Here is a 16,125-nt window from a genome sequence, read left to right as displayed (position 1 = left end):
ATTATCAGTTTAACCATTATCGTGCAGCCCTACTTCAATGTACATCTTTTTCTGCTGGTTTCATTGTGTTTATAAAAATAATAGTGCATTGGCAGGATTTTAGGGTGTGTTCACCCTTGTAGTTCAGTTCGGTTGGTTCGTTTGGTCCGGACCAAAAAAACTACATATAGTCCAGGGCTGCGTTTCCCAAAAGCATCGTAAGCTTAAGTTGATCGTAGCTCCATTGAAACCAATGGAGCTACGATCATCTTAGGCTTACGATGCTTTTGGGAAACACTACCCTGGTCTGCTTAGCATAGGGATACGTTCACAACGGATGTCCTTTTGACAAATGTCCTTTTTAGGGTCACATCGTGTAACATCATGTCCTGTTTTTTGGTTCATTTACATGTCTTTTGTCAGTGTTGCATTCATATTTCATTCGAACCGTACCAGAGTTTGTTTGGAAGCAGACCGAGACCCATCTTTTTAGGGCTTGTTTGGTGCACACCAGGGTTCGGGTGGCAGTGTTCATGCTTATTCAAATGAACCGAACTAACAGAGCTCGTTTTAATCGAACCAAACATGCCAAGTGTGAACACCCTTGAAAGGCTGCATTACATACAACAACCTATGACTAAATCCCTATTTGGCTACATAAACAAACAGGCTGTACTGCCAAAAAAGAAAGTTTGTTTCAGAGGCGGAGTGAGTTTTGATGAAAGATTGCAAAGACAAAAATTTCTTTTCTTGTGCAGATGAAGCATTCACAATAAAGCCAGTAATGTGCATTACAAATGTAAACAGGGTCAGTTTTGATTTCACACTCAAAGCAGCGATGCATTACCACACACAACTAATTAAAAAACAGCCATTTCGAAAGGTAAAAAAAGAATCACTGTAACTTACATGCTGGTTTTCGTCTTTGACCCTTCGTGACTGCAAAAGCAATAACAAGACAGGATTCAATTAGGTTCTCGCTCTTGCACAAAGTACGGCAGACAGATGTAGCTATTTGTGTGGGAGTGCAATCAGCACTTGCTCATTTGCATTTCATAATAAACAATAAACACAAGAACAACGTCTCCAGCTTCATTAGCAGCTGCTGATTTGCGGACGCTTCGCTTCGGGGGCTCTGATTGTTCCTTCCTGGAGAAGAAGTTTTAGCATTATATATTCCACATTTATGAGTGAAAAAGGCTTTGATCAAATGGTGTGCATCACCTGTATGGTACAGGCAGAGCGTTTATGATAAAATATTAAGAAAGCTTGAGGTGAAACACCCAAGGGGGAAGTGCAGCCGTTCAAATCTCATATGCGGGTTAATTTTGTGGCTATATTTATACAGTGAGGTCCAAATGTCCACTCGTGAAATTGTTTTTTATTTAGCATTTTGTTTTAAGTGAATACAACACATCTTCTGAAGACTAATAATATATGTGTGACTTAATTTAAGCCTTATTCATAATCTTTTTGACTGATGCTATTGGATCATTCAGCAAGTTTGTCAGATTCATGCCCGAATTTTTAAAACAAATCATTCATATAAACTGATTCATTGAAATGATCCGAATCAAAAGAATGATTCGTTAAGAAATCAGACATCGCTACGTATCTCATAAGCTACTTATAGCAACTAAATTAAAAATTATACATCTTAATTCATAGTAGATAATACTTTTGGGTGAAAATCCCTTTAAAGAGCCAAAAACGAAAATTCTGTCATCATTTACTCACCCTCATGTTGTTCCAAACCTGTATATGTTTCTGTTGAACACAAAAGAAGATATTTTGAAGAATGTTGGTAACCTTACAGTTGACGGTAGCCATTGATTTCCATAGTAGGAAAAAAAAAAAAAATACAAAGGAAGTCAATGGTTACCGTCAACTGTTCTTCAACATTCTTCAAAATATCTTCTTTTGTGTTCAACAGATGAAAGAAACTCATACAGGTTTGGAACAACATAAATAATAAATAATGACATAATTTTCATTTTTGGGTGAACTGTCCCTTTAAGAATGATCATTTGGCATCCTAATAGGCCACACTTACCCTTCCGTGATTGAAAGCAGCCTTCCCCTCTTCACTTTTCTCATCCATTTCATCATCACTCCATTCCCAGTCTCCATCCTCAGTCTTGTGCAGGTGACCACTCGACCCCGGAACCCTTCTGACCTGCGCGTGTGAATGGGACACGCTGTCAAACTCACAACAGTTACCGTACACTTTTCCAGCAGACGCGGTGCTGAAAGTATTTATCTCATTCGTTTTCTCCATAAGCATTTCAAAACATAAATAAAGAGTTCTTGAACCGAACCAACCAGCTCTGAGATGAAGCATATTACAACCTCTGATTTGAAGCAAAAAATCTGAAAATCAGAAATTAAGTTAAATAATATATATATTATATTTCAAAAGCATATCATTGTTTAACAACTTCAGAGCTCATGCTAGGTCCAACTTAGTATGTTTACAAAAGATTGTTAAAAATCAATTTCTCTATGGAGTAAATGAATGGCATTTGTACTTTCAGAACCCTACGGTTGTGCTCTACAGCGTCACGCCTCGATATCAGCAGGGGTTGAGTTTGTCAGATATAGTCTGTGCTGAGCTTACAGGGCTTATTTCTCTGGGTCAGTGAAGTGAGCTTTAATTCATCTCCATGCCCTAACTTGAACAAAAAGGCCAGATTTTTGAGGCCTGCTCAGTGTCTGTAACCAGTGCTGAAATATCCCACAATCTGTTCTCTTAAGCAAGACACATCTTTCAAAACACGCTAAAGATTTAATCTGGCCCACAAGATCTGAACATCCATCAATGTATGGCAAACCAGCGGATCAGCTCAACTCCTGAAAAGATGCAATTTTGCTCAACAAGATTCCTAAATTCCAGTCATTTAGACAAGCCTTTTCTCGGTCTGGCGAGCCCTAATCTGATCGGCTGGCTTTACACAATTTCCGGGAATAAGGGTACACATGTTTTGCTGTCTGTCCGCCAGGAAACCAAATCATATTTAAGAGGTACCAGGTTGATAAAATGAACGCTTTTGAGGAAGAAGTAGTCACTTGCTAAAGTTTGTCAAAAAATAATAGTGTTGTCAAATCGATTAATTGCAACTAACATGAAACTATGTGTTTACACAATATATATTATTACATTTTATATATTATACAAATGTCTGTGTATGTGTGTGTACACACACACACACATATTATATATATATATATATATGTGTGTGTACGTATTATATAATAATATATGTAATTTATCTAAACATAATAATAATCATATATTGCACATATTATGTAAACTTTTATGTTATATGCGATTAGCACTACCATTTATATTTTGAAATAATTGCTATTTATTACTTTTGGACAGGAAAAAAAGTTCTCTATAAACATTTTTTGATAATTTCTTCTTTTTTCTGTTATTGTGTAGAAATAGGATATATATATATATATATATAGCTCCCTAAAAATAATCTTAAAAATATACATTGAAAATAATAATGGTCCTTCTGACAATTTTCAAAGTATAAGCCAATTTGATTTTTTTTTAATATATATATATATATATCTTTAATGAATGATTAAAAATATATACTTAATAATATTATATATCATGAATATACATTATATATTTATATACATAAATTGTATATATTACATATATAATACTTAAGTATTCATATTCACAATATACCATTTTTAATGGAAAATTAATGCTCAATTGTCAAAGTAATCGTAGACACATCACAAATTTAATAAATTAATAAATTTAATAATAATAATAATAATAATACATTTAATAAATATTTGATTGCTTTTTTCTTCTTCAAAAAACACAGAATTTAAAAAAAAAAAACACTCAAAAAAGTAAATGTATACCACCAGTATTGTTTTAACCTATATATCACCCATCCCTATTACTGTTTCCACCTTTCCCTAAATAGCACATCAAATCAAAGAAACTGTAGCCGGACGCTTTTCATGTCTGTCACATGGTCTCCTCTGGTGGGAGGTTCAAAGTCTGGCACCACACAAGACTAGAAGAGTTATAGCTTGTTCCATCGCTTTAATCCCAGAACCAGCGATAACTCTATCAAAAAGGCACAGAAGACCTTAAATCCTCTGTGAAATACGATGCACTAGACTGTGGATATCCGACAGCATGCGATCAATGCCGCTTTCTGAAGTTATTGACAAAATCATATTGGCCTGATCGAGAAATCCAGTCGACACGGCCTCAACCCGCTACATATACATCCGGCCGCCCTGTCCTGACACAAAGACACATTGTCTTCCAGGAGATTTACTCAGCAGAGGTGAAAAACGGCACACACAAACACAAGTACATCTAGAGGCAGGAAGCACTATAGGTAAGCGTTTGGCGAGTGAGATAACATGTACCCGTCTCCCAGCATCCTTCTCTGTGTGCTGCTTCCTCTGCTCTGGATCCTTCAAAATAACACACAGACAAACAAAGCAACAAATAAACATGAGCGCATGATGATGACAAACTACACCTGCGGGCTGTGTGCTTATGAATAACACGAGTGGGTCAGCGGCACAGAGCTCTTGAACACACACTCGCTGTCATTTAGGGACATTATGTAAGCTCAAATACCCACTGGTAAATTGCTCTCTTAGAAAATGTAATGTGCAATCGAGTGTTGTGACGCAGACATTCAATTACACAAAACAAATCATTACAATGCTGCAAGAGAAAAACAGAACCAAAGTACATCATTTTAGTATCTAAATATATTCACACTGTACTCTGTTCTATCTCTATTTATTTACTTCACCTTATTTTCTGCACTACTGTATACTTACTTTATATGCTTTGGCAATACAGTAAATGTTTACAGTCGAGCCATTAAAGCTTTGTTTATTCTGAATGAAATGAGAAGAGAGAAATAAAGATGGTTTCATGGCAAGATAATCTGATTTACATCTTTAATTCAGCACCAGGTATAACTCAGCTATCAATAACAAGGGATTATTAAAATTTCAGCTCAAAGTAATGTTCTCTGCCATGAGAGTCAACACATGTGTCCACTGCAGAGACTGCAAGTCATCTGAGAGTCAAACCAGCAAGCTGCTGCGCCCCCTACTGGACACAAACTACAACACTGAACTTCTCTTGGTAGACAGAAGAATACAGAATTAAAATGTAATCTTATCACAGGTATAAGTGATAAGACCTTATCTCTGGTCACAATAACATTATCTTGACTTTCTTCTATGATAGCTTTGCTCCAGGAACATCGAATTGATCAAATATGAGGCAGCAGATTCAACAAATACAATAAATAAATATATATATATATATATATATATATATATATATATATGTGTGTGTGTGTGTGTGTGTGTGTGTGTGTGTACATATTATATAATAATATATGTAATATATGTAAATATAATAATAAACATATTATGTAAACTTTTATGTTATATGCGATTAGCACTACCATTTATATTTTGAAATAATTGGTATTTATTACTTTTGGACAGGAAAAAAAGTATATATATATATATATATATATATATATATATATATATATATATATATATATATATATATATATATATATATATATATCTATCCCTAAAAAAAATCTTAAACATATACATTGAAAATAAATGGTTCTTCTGACAATCTTCAAAGTATAAGCCAATTTGATTTGTTTTTTATATCTTTAATGAATGATTAAAAATATATACTTAAAAATATGATATATCATGAATATACATTATATATTTATATACATACATAGTATATATTATATATATATATATATATATTCTTCTATGATAGCTTTGCTCCAGGAACATCGAACTGATCAAATATGAGGCAGCAGATTCAACAAATACAAGTAAAATATTCAAGTTTTATATATATATATATATATATATATATATATATATATATATATATATATATATATATTATATAATACTTAATACTATAATACTTAATATAATACTATAATACTTAAAAAAGTATTATATCTGTCAAAAAATATTTTTACCTTAAAAAAAGTTTGAATTTATTTTTGAAAATGATTAGATTTATGGTTATTTTTTCTAATGACAATGTCTTTAGAAAACTCAAAGGCCAAATGAAGAAGAACATATTAAAATCATCATGATTTTCGCAATGCTGCTTAAATATGTATCACTCAAGTGGATGTCATCGAAGGAACGCTTTGAAATTCCAAGGTCAAATACTGATTCTCTCCTCAGTGTCCTGAACAGAACCGCAGCTGCTAATATTCAAGTCCTCACAGTCAGAAGCTCAGAGGAGAAAGAAAGACGCACAGAAAGAAAGAGAATGACAATGACAGAGTGAGGCAGACAGCCATGTAGAGTCAGAGAGATGAAAGAATACAACACAGAGAGAGATAGAGATAGAGAGAGAGAGAGAGAGAGAGAGAGGAAGTGAGGTAAGGAAGAGAAATGGTGTTTGTCAGGAGTTGTTCAGGTCAGAGAGTCCTTACATGACAGCATCTTTCCCGGCCGTCTCTCTCTCCTCGGGCTACAGCTATGCTGACTGGATACATAATGTGGGAGAGAGACAGGGTCGCAATAGCACACAAACACATCAGCAATGAGGACAGACACCAGGTGACAGAAAGGACACGCACACACTGCTGACACTGACACATCCTTCCTCAGAATATTCATGAGGAGCGTGATTCAATTTCATAATTCACATTTTTAGTACGCTCCGGTTTCACACTGTGGCCGTGTCCAAAACCTGAAAAACGCTGCCTCTGCAGGCCATACACAAACTCTCTGTTCATCAAAGAATCATGAAAAAAAATGTGTCGCTATTTCCACAAAAATATGAAGCAGCACAACTGTCTTCCACATTGATAATAATCAGAAATGTTTAAGCAGGAAATCAGCATATTAGAATGATTTCTGTAAGATCACGTGACACTGAAGATGCTGAAATTTACAGGAATATTAATAAATTTAAATTTACATTTTAAAATATATTCAAATAGAAAACAGTTATTTTAAATTGTAATAATATTTGACAATATAACTGTTTTTACTCTATTTGATCTAGTAAATGCAGCCTTAGTGAGCATGTATTTCTTTCAAATACATTAAAAATCTTACTGATCTCAAACTTTTGAATTATAATAAATTATTTCCCAAACATTTTGATATGAAAAATATTGATTATCTGGAAAGAGTTTGGTCATTAATGATTAAATAAGTAAATGAATCAGTAGTTCTATCTTAATTTGTGGACAAATGATCTAAACATCCTAAAAACAATATTTATTATTAATTTAATCTTTCTTTAAGTATTTTAAGTATAATATATTAAAACTTGTTTTCAAAGAATAGTTTTTTTATTCTTTTTAAAGGATAAACCATTTTGTTATATATACTTAAAGTCACCATCAAATCAAAACTGACCTTTTTTTTTGCAGTATTTATTATAAATAATTTATCCGTGCACATCATTTTTTAAAATTTATATGTCCTTGTAATCGTTAATCAAAATACCTTTCTCTCCCTCTTGCAGCGACATCTCTTTTCTTCACTGATGATGTGTTTACTGGTGTGAGGGCGGGGCAACCTGTCACTCACATGAGATTAACCAATAGCAAACCACAACCATCCAATCAATTCCCCATGGATAAAATCAAGTCCCACCCTACATTTTATCTTGTTCAAGAAGCTGATTCACTTGGATATATGTCACAATATGGAAGTCATGGCGACTTTAAAACAAGAAAGTTGCCAAGAGTGTTTAAAAAGCTTCATTTAACCCTCTGGAGTCTGAGGCTGATTTGGGGCCTGGAGAAGTTTTGACATGCCCTGACATTTGTGCTTTTTTCAGTTGTTCATAAACATATAAATGACAAAAGTGTCATTACACTGTATTCAGCACAAACTAGGCTACAATAATATGTGAGGAATATGTATGTACATGTTTGTGTTTTTGAAGGAATAATGTTTATGCGTGGTTATTGAAAAAACAAAAAACTTAAGTCACTGAAATAAGGCCAAAAAAAAGTATAGTAAATCTGTGTTCACAAGACTTCTGGGTATTGGAGGTTGTAAACTAGAGTTTTTGCTTCAAAATTATGTAAAAATTATGCTGCCTACTCCTTCATATAAAACAATATATTTATTTAGTTTTTGTAAGACACTTTTTGCCAAGAAACACAGTATGCATGGAGGCGTGAATCACCACTGAAAAATGGGCCATTCTCACCTGAGAAGACAAAAGAATTGGATAGTAATGAGCTGAAATGACTTGCACATTAATGAGGCATTTCAGTCAGGTAGGCTGTGAAAAAAACCTTCTGTGATGTCTCAAGCTCATCATGATATATGAAACATACAGAAAAATATTATTACAATATAAAGTAATGGTTTTATATTATACTTTAAAATATAATGTATTTCTGTGATGCAAAGAGTCTGAATATAGGCTTTTAGTTTAAAAGCATGCACATTTGGAGAAATATTGGATTCTCATATGCTTATGTCAATTTTCTATACAGAGTAGTTATATTTATTTCATATTCATTGTCATTACTATGAGCGCTGGTGTTTTCAATTTATCCTTGAAGTCGGAGGGCGCTCTCTGTGCATTTTTAGTCCACAAATTCATCTAAAAGAAGAAGAGGCTATTCCATGAATGGAGTTTCCAATTCATACTGCAGCCGGAGGGCGCTAAAGAAACAAAAACTCATCTAAAATTAATCTATAGAAGAAAAGAAAACAGGAACTAACTGCATGTCTTCTAGAGCTCCCTAACCATGACTTTTACATCCAGATAAACACTTTTCAAGACAATAAATACACGATTGAGACGACGAATTGCATGTATTGCCTCTGAATTTGCATCTGAATAGCACTGGCTCCGTGGGCGTGGCCGCATTAGCGGATAATGAGCTGAATCACGGACTTCTGACATGGCTCTCTTTTCATACAGATTACATAAACACAGAAGGTTTGTTTTCGATTTGACTTACATGATTTAAAACCTGACATCTTAACGTTTTTTTAGACATAAGTTTAACTTTTCTGTGATTAGTATTCACTAAGTTACAGTTCATTTTCTGAGAACTGTCAGATTGGACTTCGTTCAGAGGGAGAGGAGAAATCACGCATCATGTTAGTTTTCTTTATTTTACAAAAAGCACAACATTGTGTTTTTACTCTGAGTGTATACAAATAAAAGAAGATATTCTATAGTTTCAATTGATATATTACTTATGTCTCTATGACAAAAAATGACGGAGTATTTTAAGTCTGTTTTGCTGCAATGTGAAAAAAAAACTGCAAAACGCGCCGGCGCGTTTTCAGACCTCAGAGTGTTAAGATAGCGTCACTGTCAGACAGAAACCTTGTATGTCCAAAATGATACTTGATATGATACTTTTCAGGAAATAGAAAAAACAATGTATTATATATATATATAAGACCTTACAGCTCACAGTGCATGTCAGAGCAAATGAGAATCATGAGGTCAAAGGAACTGCCTGAAGAGCTCAGAGACAGAATTGTGGCAAGGCACAGATATCTGCTGCACTTAAGGTTCCTAAGAGCACAGTGGCCTCCATAATCCTTAAATGGAAGATGTTTGGGACGACCAGAACCCTTCCTAGAGCTGGCCGTCCGGCCAAACTGAGCTATTGGGGGAGAAGAGCCTTGGTGAGAGAGGTAAAGAAGAACCCAAAGATCACTGTGGCTGAGCTCCAGAGATGCAGTCGGGAGATGGGAGAAAGTTGTAGAAAGTCAACCATCACTGCAGCCCTCCACCAGTCGGGGCTTTATGGCAGAGTGGCCCAACGGAAGCCTCTCCTGAGTGCAAGACACATGAAAGCCTGCATGGAGTTTGCTAAAAAAACACCTGAAGGACTCCAAGATGGTGAGAAATAAGATTCTCTGGTCTGATGAGACCAAGATAGAACTTTTTGGCCTTAATTCTAAGCGGTATGTGTGGAGAAAACAAGGCGCTGCTCATCACCTGTCCAATACAGTCCCAACAGTGAAGCATGGTGGTGGCAGCATCATGCTGTGGGGGTGTTTTTCAGCTGCAGGGACAGGACGACTGGTTGCAATCGAGGGAAAGATGAATGCGGCCAAGTACAGGGATATCCTGGACAAAAACCTTCTCCAGAGTGCTCAGGACCTCAGACTGGGCCGAAGGTTTACCTTCCAACAAGACACTGACCCTAAGCACACAGCTAAAATAACGAAGGAGTGGCTTCACAACAACTCTGTTACTGTTCTTGAATGGCCCAGCCAGAGCCCTGACTTAAACCCAATTGAGCATCTCTGGAGAGACCTAAAAATGGCTGTCCACCAACGTTTACCATCCAACCTGACAGAACTGGAGAGGATCTGCAAAGAGGAATGGCAGAGGATCCCCAAATCCAGGTGTGAAAATCTTGTTGCATCTTTCCCAAAAAGACTCATGGCTGTATTAGATCAAAAGGGTGCTTCTACTAAATACTGAGCAAAGGGTCTGAATACTTAGGACCATGTGATATTTCAGTTTTTCTTTTTTAATAAATCTGTCAACAATTCTGTGTATTTCTGTCAATATGGGGTGCTGTGTACATTAATGAGGAAAAAAATGAACTTTTTAACAAAAAGTTTTTTTTTTTAACGATTTTAACAAATGGCTGCAATATAACAAAGAGTGAAAAATTTAAGAGGGTCTGAATACTTTCCGTACCCACTGTATATATGAATGAATATATGAATGAGTTCTATTGCAAAAAGAAGTCTGTCCGACATGTTTTCTTTTAAATTTGCATTTTTTGAGCATGCCTTATTTTCAAAAATGTCACTTTTTTTTTTTTTTTTTTTTTTTGCAAATACCTCTAAGTCCACCTCTTTGGACAACAAGACATCCATTTCTGTCAGTTCTACAACAGCAAAAGGAACACTGTTGTGTTTACTTGCTACTCATGAAATACTGTCATTGCCACAGTAACAATGGACAAAACCTGATAAAAACATGCAGCGTGGCAATTGAAAACCAGCTCATACGTACACTATCATTCATCATGAAATCATTTGATTCGATTTGCATCTTCCGATTGGTTCTTCTGTGCACTTAGAGGCTTTTGCCGACAAGGGAAGTGGCATTTAGTGGTTTCTGTCAACGAACCGGTATTTCTGAATGGGCTGACGCTGGGATTTAGCGGATTTGAAGCGAAAGTATTTGATGAACGTATACTGTGTGCAGAGAGCATTCACTCAATATCATTACCTCATTTTTGACGGAGGTGGCGTTTAGTGTTTGTTGGGTAAAGAAAAAGCTGTACTTATTTAAACAAACAGTTCTTTATTTAACCTTGCATTACAAACAAACAGAGATGTGTGCAAAATGTGTGCGACACTTCATTCGGGGCGGGTCATGAGTTATGAGGTTTTACTGACAGTTTAAAGGATCAAATGGAATTACAAGGTTTAGTCACAAGCTCTTTTTTAAACCCACAGACAGATGTAAAGGGTGACCAATAGTAATGATTTATGGGGAAAAAAAGCGACAACATTCCCACCTAACAGTGATGATATATTCTCTGTTAAAAGGTCTTGACATCTTGTGCCAGAAAATTGATTGTGTTTAAAGGATGTTTAAATAGTTTTATTGGAAAACAAGACAAAAACACTGATTAAAGTGTGATTATTTTGCAGTGCAGTGGCTGAGAGCAGCATTTGAGATGGGGCTAGAGACATTCTGAGCTACAGCGCAATGCGGCGAGGACAGACAGTGATCCATCACCTGATAAAGTTGGGTACTGCCATCAACTAGCATAGACACCTGCTGACCTCCAGCAATTAGTCCCTTAAAGCTGTTTCACAGTTTCAGCTGATGAGCTTCACTACTATACAATCCCACTAACTACTCCAATTACACAATTAAGGTACAACAAATAATGTTTCAGATCTCTAATTAAACTTACATTTCCCAGAGGTTCCCTTTCCTGAATACGACGCCTCACTTGACTGCAACTGTTGTCAAATCTAACAAGTATGCATGGGCTCTGTTCCACCCAGACAACACACCGTACGTCTGTTTCTCCCTCCCTCCCATTAATAGTGTAATTCATTGAGAAGAGTCTATTACTGAAAGCATGACTAGTTTTCCCAGACCACTTCAGACAACTAAAACACCATTACACATCAACAAAATCAATTCTAAATGGATCTGCTGTAGTGATTATTCTTTACAAGTCAGACTCTAAATATTGTCTGTGTGGCTGCAACGTAATCTGCCGAGCAGCTTTTAAGTGCACTCATTCGGTCATCTACTTTGGAATAAATCCCTTTATCAGTACAGCACACACCTTTTTTAATGAAAGTAAGCTATTCGACCTAAAAAAAAAAAAAAAAAAAAAAATTACTATTAAAAAACATACTTGTGGCAGTTTGCATGCATTGAGTTTCTCTCAGTTGTCTGTTGTTTGTATGGATGGATGATATAGCTAAAAATATATTATATATTTAATACATATAGTATTTTTCAGTCATTTGATATATACGTATATCTCTAAATTTATGCATTTGCTATGTATTGGCTAATCAAAAGAACAATAATTTTAACCAAACAGCCACTGTAGCCAAATAGATTAAAAGTGTTTAATGTAAACTTAAAATACCCATAATCTAAATGAACACAACATTTAATGATTTTCATTTATATGCACCAATATTACAATACTTAGTAATAAAAAGTGCACGTTTTTACAACATTTGAAAGAAACTTCCATGAACAAATCTGAGTAATTAATTACTCAAACAAATCATTGAATCATTGAGTTTAGAATCGATTCACTGAAACAGTTAAAATCTAATTATTTAATTATAAACTAATATGTTTAAATCAGAAATGCTATTAAAACTTCTTCACTTGGTTTAACTTATAAAAGTAAGTTACCTGGTTGTTCTAAAATTTTGAGTTCACTGAAATTAAAAATTTGAGTTAGGGTTACCGCATTAATTATCTAAGTTGATTTGACAAAAGAAAAAATGTTCTGATCACAAATCATGAAAATAATTTTTTACAGTGTTGTGACTTGCAAGATTAGAAAGGACTGCAGACTGAATAGCCAAATAAAAAGCACATCAAATTACATCAATATTCACAATATGTATATCTCCAGCAAAATCATTGTAAATATTCTGAGTATTTTTCTCATCCTGTCTGTTGTCATCTACACCTCTGTACAATGCTGGCAGCCCACATGTGAAAACACCCACATTCCCCCATCATTTCAGCCCATCAATGTCACAGCCTCTACTTCCATCTCCGTCGGGACATTCTGTACATCCTCCTAAATGGATGGATGTGGAGAGCACTTTAGCCGCCATTTCTCTCATTCATTTAGTGGGCGAGAGGTGTGGGGTGCTGATAGCCGGCCCTCTCTGTCCCTACCCAGCATACGGTCTGTCATGCAAATGGTGGTTTAAACAAAGCACCCTGCTGCCTGCATTAAAGTCTGTTTTTCTTCATAGCTCATCAGAGACATTAGGTGTCTGCTAAAGCCACAAACTGAAACTGAGCCAAGTCAAGTCACCTTTGTTGTATTATTATATCTGTTGTGTGTGTAAAGATCTTTTTGTGTGTGATTATTAAATTATTTCATTTTATCTATAAAGCAGTTCTGCTTGGTAAAGAACCACTCCACACACACATTCAGATTTTGAGGGGAGGGTCTATTACTGCATGTTTAAAAAATAAAAAACTGCTTCAACATAAAAAACTGCTTCCAAACATGCATCCAAATTATTATCTTACCACAAACATGGTGTTAACGCTCATTGTTATTTAAGTTGAGTACAGATCCTTTCTTTTTTTTTTTTAATTTTCCAAATGAATTCCTGAATTTTAATTATATTTGATTTGGGGTGACACTGACAAATATAATGCACATTCACAGGAATCCATATGATAGCACTGAAATGATTAGTCAACATTATCCTGATCCTGCAATAACGTGATTTGACCAGAGTGGCACTGTAGTGCAATACTGTAATGCACAGTGTTGCCAAGTCTGTGGTTTTCAAGTTGTTGCCGTGGGTAAAAATATTTTCTGAGGGTTGATTTCCACCCCCATACGCATGATTTCAGCGCTCCAACACCCCCAGATGTACAAATTCAGTGGAGAATTCAGCCATCCAATGGATAAAATCACATTGGGTTATTTTGGGGCTATTTTTGTTGCACAGACCTGGCAACCCTGATAATGCAGCCCTCCTAGATGCAATCCAATAAAAGAAGACACAGTGCTTCGGAATGCAAACAAAACTGAACTAGAAGAGTGTGGGACAGTTTAACCAAAGACTATAGATATAGAAAGACAATTCACTCCTATTAGTTATGAATGGGACAATATGGCGGTAGTATGTCCCACCTTCTAGATAAAAGAGCCAATCACTGATTGATAAAGTCTTTGTGTCACTGCAGCTGTCGTTAGAATCTCCGGTTCCCATAGAAACCTGAGACTCGCACTTAGGTTTGCACATGCGCATTGGCTCAGCTAACCTGAAAAATAACCTTTTTTTAATGCTATTTGAGCATAAGAAACAACATTTATGGGACAGTTCATGTCAGATTTTGTTGCTGATTTGAAATATGTTATTTAATTGTGAGTTCACCAAGCAGTTTGTGAGATTTCAGGATTCCCCCATTCAAACAGATAGGACTTGTTCATGGATGCCCAAACAGCTGCCCAGAGGCATTGCAAATATGGGCGCCGAGTGAACTTTCCTTGAAAAGTACTTTGGTTTAACATAACTACAAAAAAAAAAAAGGTGTCATATCCAGGGCTAGCAACTCTCACGCATTCAGACTCACAGAATTGACACTGTTCTCACGCCATGTCCATTTTCTCACGCAGAGCAAAGAGGACACTGACAATGTGCCGACAGACAAGACAGAGCAGGTTACTTTTGATATGAAAAAGTCTCAGCTTTTAACTTCTGTCAATTTTACTACGAAATTCAAACAAAGCGGTGCATGAAATAAATTTCATTTGATGCTCTTTAATGTGGTGTGACAGATCGCTGTAGTGCCTCAGTTCGTGAACCGATCATCTCTACCTCTTTACTATTAGTTGCAGCACGAAATAAACATGAATGAACATCAGAAGGTATATTGAAAGATACAGTACAACTTACTGAAATGAATCAATACATTTCATTTGATGCACTTTAATGTGGCATGACAGATCACTGTAGTGCCTCAGTTCGTGAACCGATCATCTCTACCTCTTTACTATTAGTTGCAGCACGAAATAAACATGAATGAACATCAGAAGGTATGCTGAAAGATACAGTACAACTTACTGAAATGAATCATGTCTCATGTAATCGCTCATGTAATCAGTGTTTCAACTGCGGTAAGACGCCAATAAAACAGCTTGTAAAGTGTAAACATTATGGTAAAGAATAAAAAATTAATTCTAGAGGAGCGTTTTTCAAACTACGTATTCATATTTTTACTCTTATTAAAAAGTTATTATGATGTTCTACCTGTTCTCAATATTTTAACTAATTGCAAAAAGCTGAATAATCAATCAAAGAATACTGATTAATCAGTGAAATAATCAGCTGAATAATCAATCTAATAATCTTGTAATTAATCGATTATCAAATTAATCGTTTGTTTCATCCCTACCTTATAATAATAAAAAGATAGATTGAACGATAGATAGAATGAAAGTCTGATAGAACAAATGATAGAAAGAATGAAACAGAGACAGAATGATAGAGAGACAGATAGATATAAATAGAGAGACAAGAAACAGATAGACAGACAGAAGGAATGAGCGATAAATGGTACAAAAGATTAACAAACAGACATAGATAGAATGACAGACCGACAGACAGACAGACAGACAGAGAAATAGAGCAAACCCATCATCTAACAGAGAGAAAACGCTCAGGCAAAGAGGTCACGATAGAGTCCATGCATGAACTGGCTCTTAAAGTAATAGGTTAAAGTGCATTTGGCATCTGAGTGGACGAGTGAGCACTCAGTGTTAAGGGCAGATGTCCTGCTGTGAGAATCATTACGGTTTCCGATCCCTCAATCAAAAGCAGCCACACTGTTTAATCAATATAGAAAGCACTCTGCTGAAC

At 35.5% G+C, this 16,125-nt stretch overlaps 1 protein-coding gene across 5 annotated transcripts in view; it reads right to left on the bottom strand.

The window, feature by feature from the left end:
* stk39 (serine threonine kinase 39) overlaps window positions 1-16,125 on the bottom strand; it is a 93,042-nt gene that overhangs the window by 49,796 nt on the left and 27,121 nt on the right. For 4 of the 5 annotated variants that reach the window (XR_007185447.1, XM_048194634.1, XM_048194631.1 and 1 more), the window contains exons 11-13: window positions 4,393-4,440; window positions 2,033-2,155; window positions 889-918 (exon numbers count right to left, since the gene is read on the bottom strand). Coding sequence is in view for 4 of the 5 variants with exons in the window: in XM_048194634.1 (XP_048050591.1) it covers window positions 889-918; window positions 2,033-2,155; window positions 4,393-4,440 (201 nt within the window). In the remaining variant the exon portion in view is untranslated. The remainder of the gene's footprint in view (window positions 1-888; window positions 919-2,032; window positions 2,156-4,392; window positions 4,441-16,125) is intronic. The other variant, XM_048194632.1, reaches the window with a different exon arrangement.

Source organism: Megalobrama amblycephala, linkage group LG6 (genome assembly GCF_018812025.1).
Source record: "Megalobrama amblycephala isolate DHTTF-2021 linkage group LG6, ASM1881202v1, whole genome shotgun sequence".
NCBI lineage: Eukaryota > Metazoa > Chordata > Actinopteri > Cypriniformes > Xenocyprididae > Megalobrama > Megalobrama amblycephala.
Note: the sequence above shows the minus strand (reverse complement) of the source record. Positions and strands in the feature narration are given on the sequence as shown.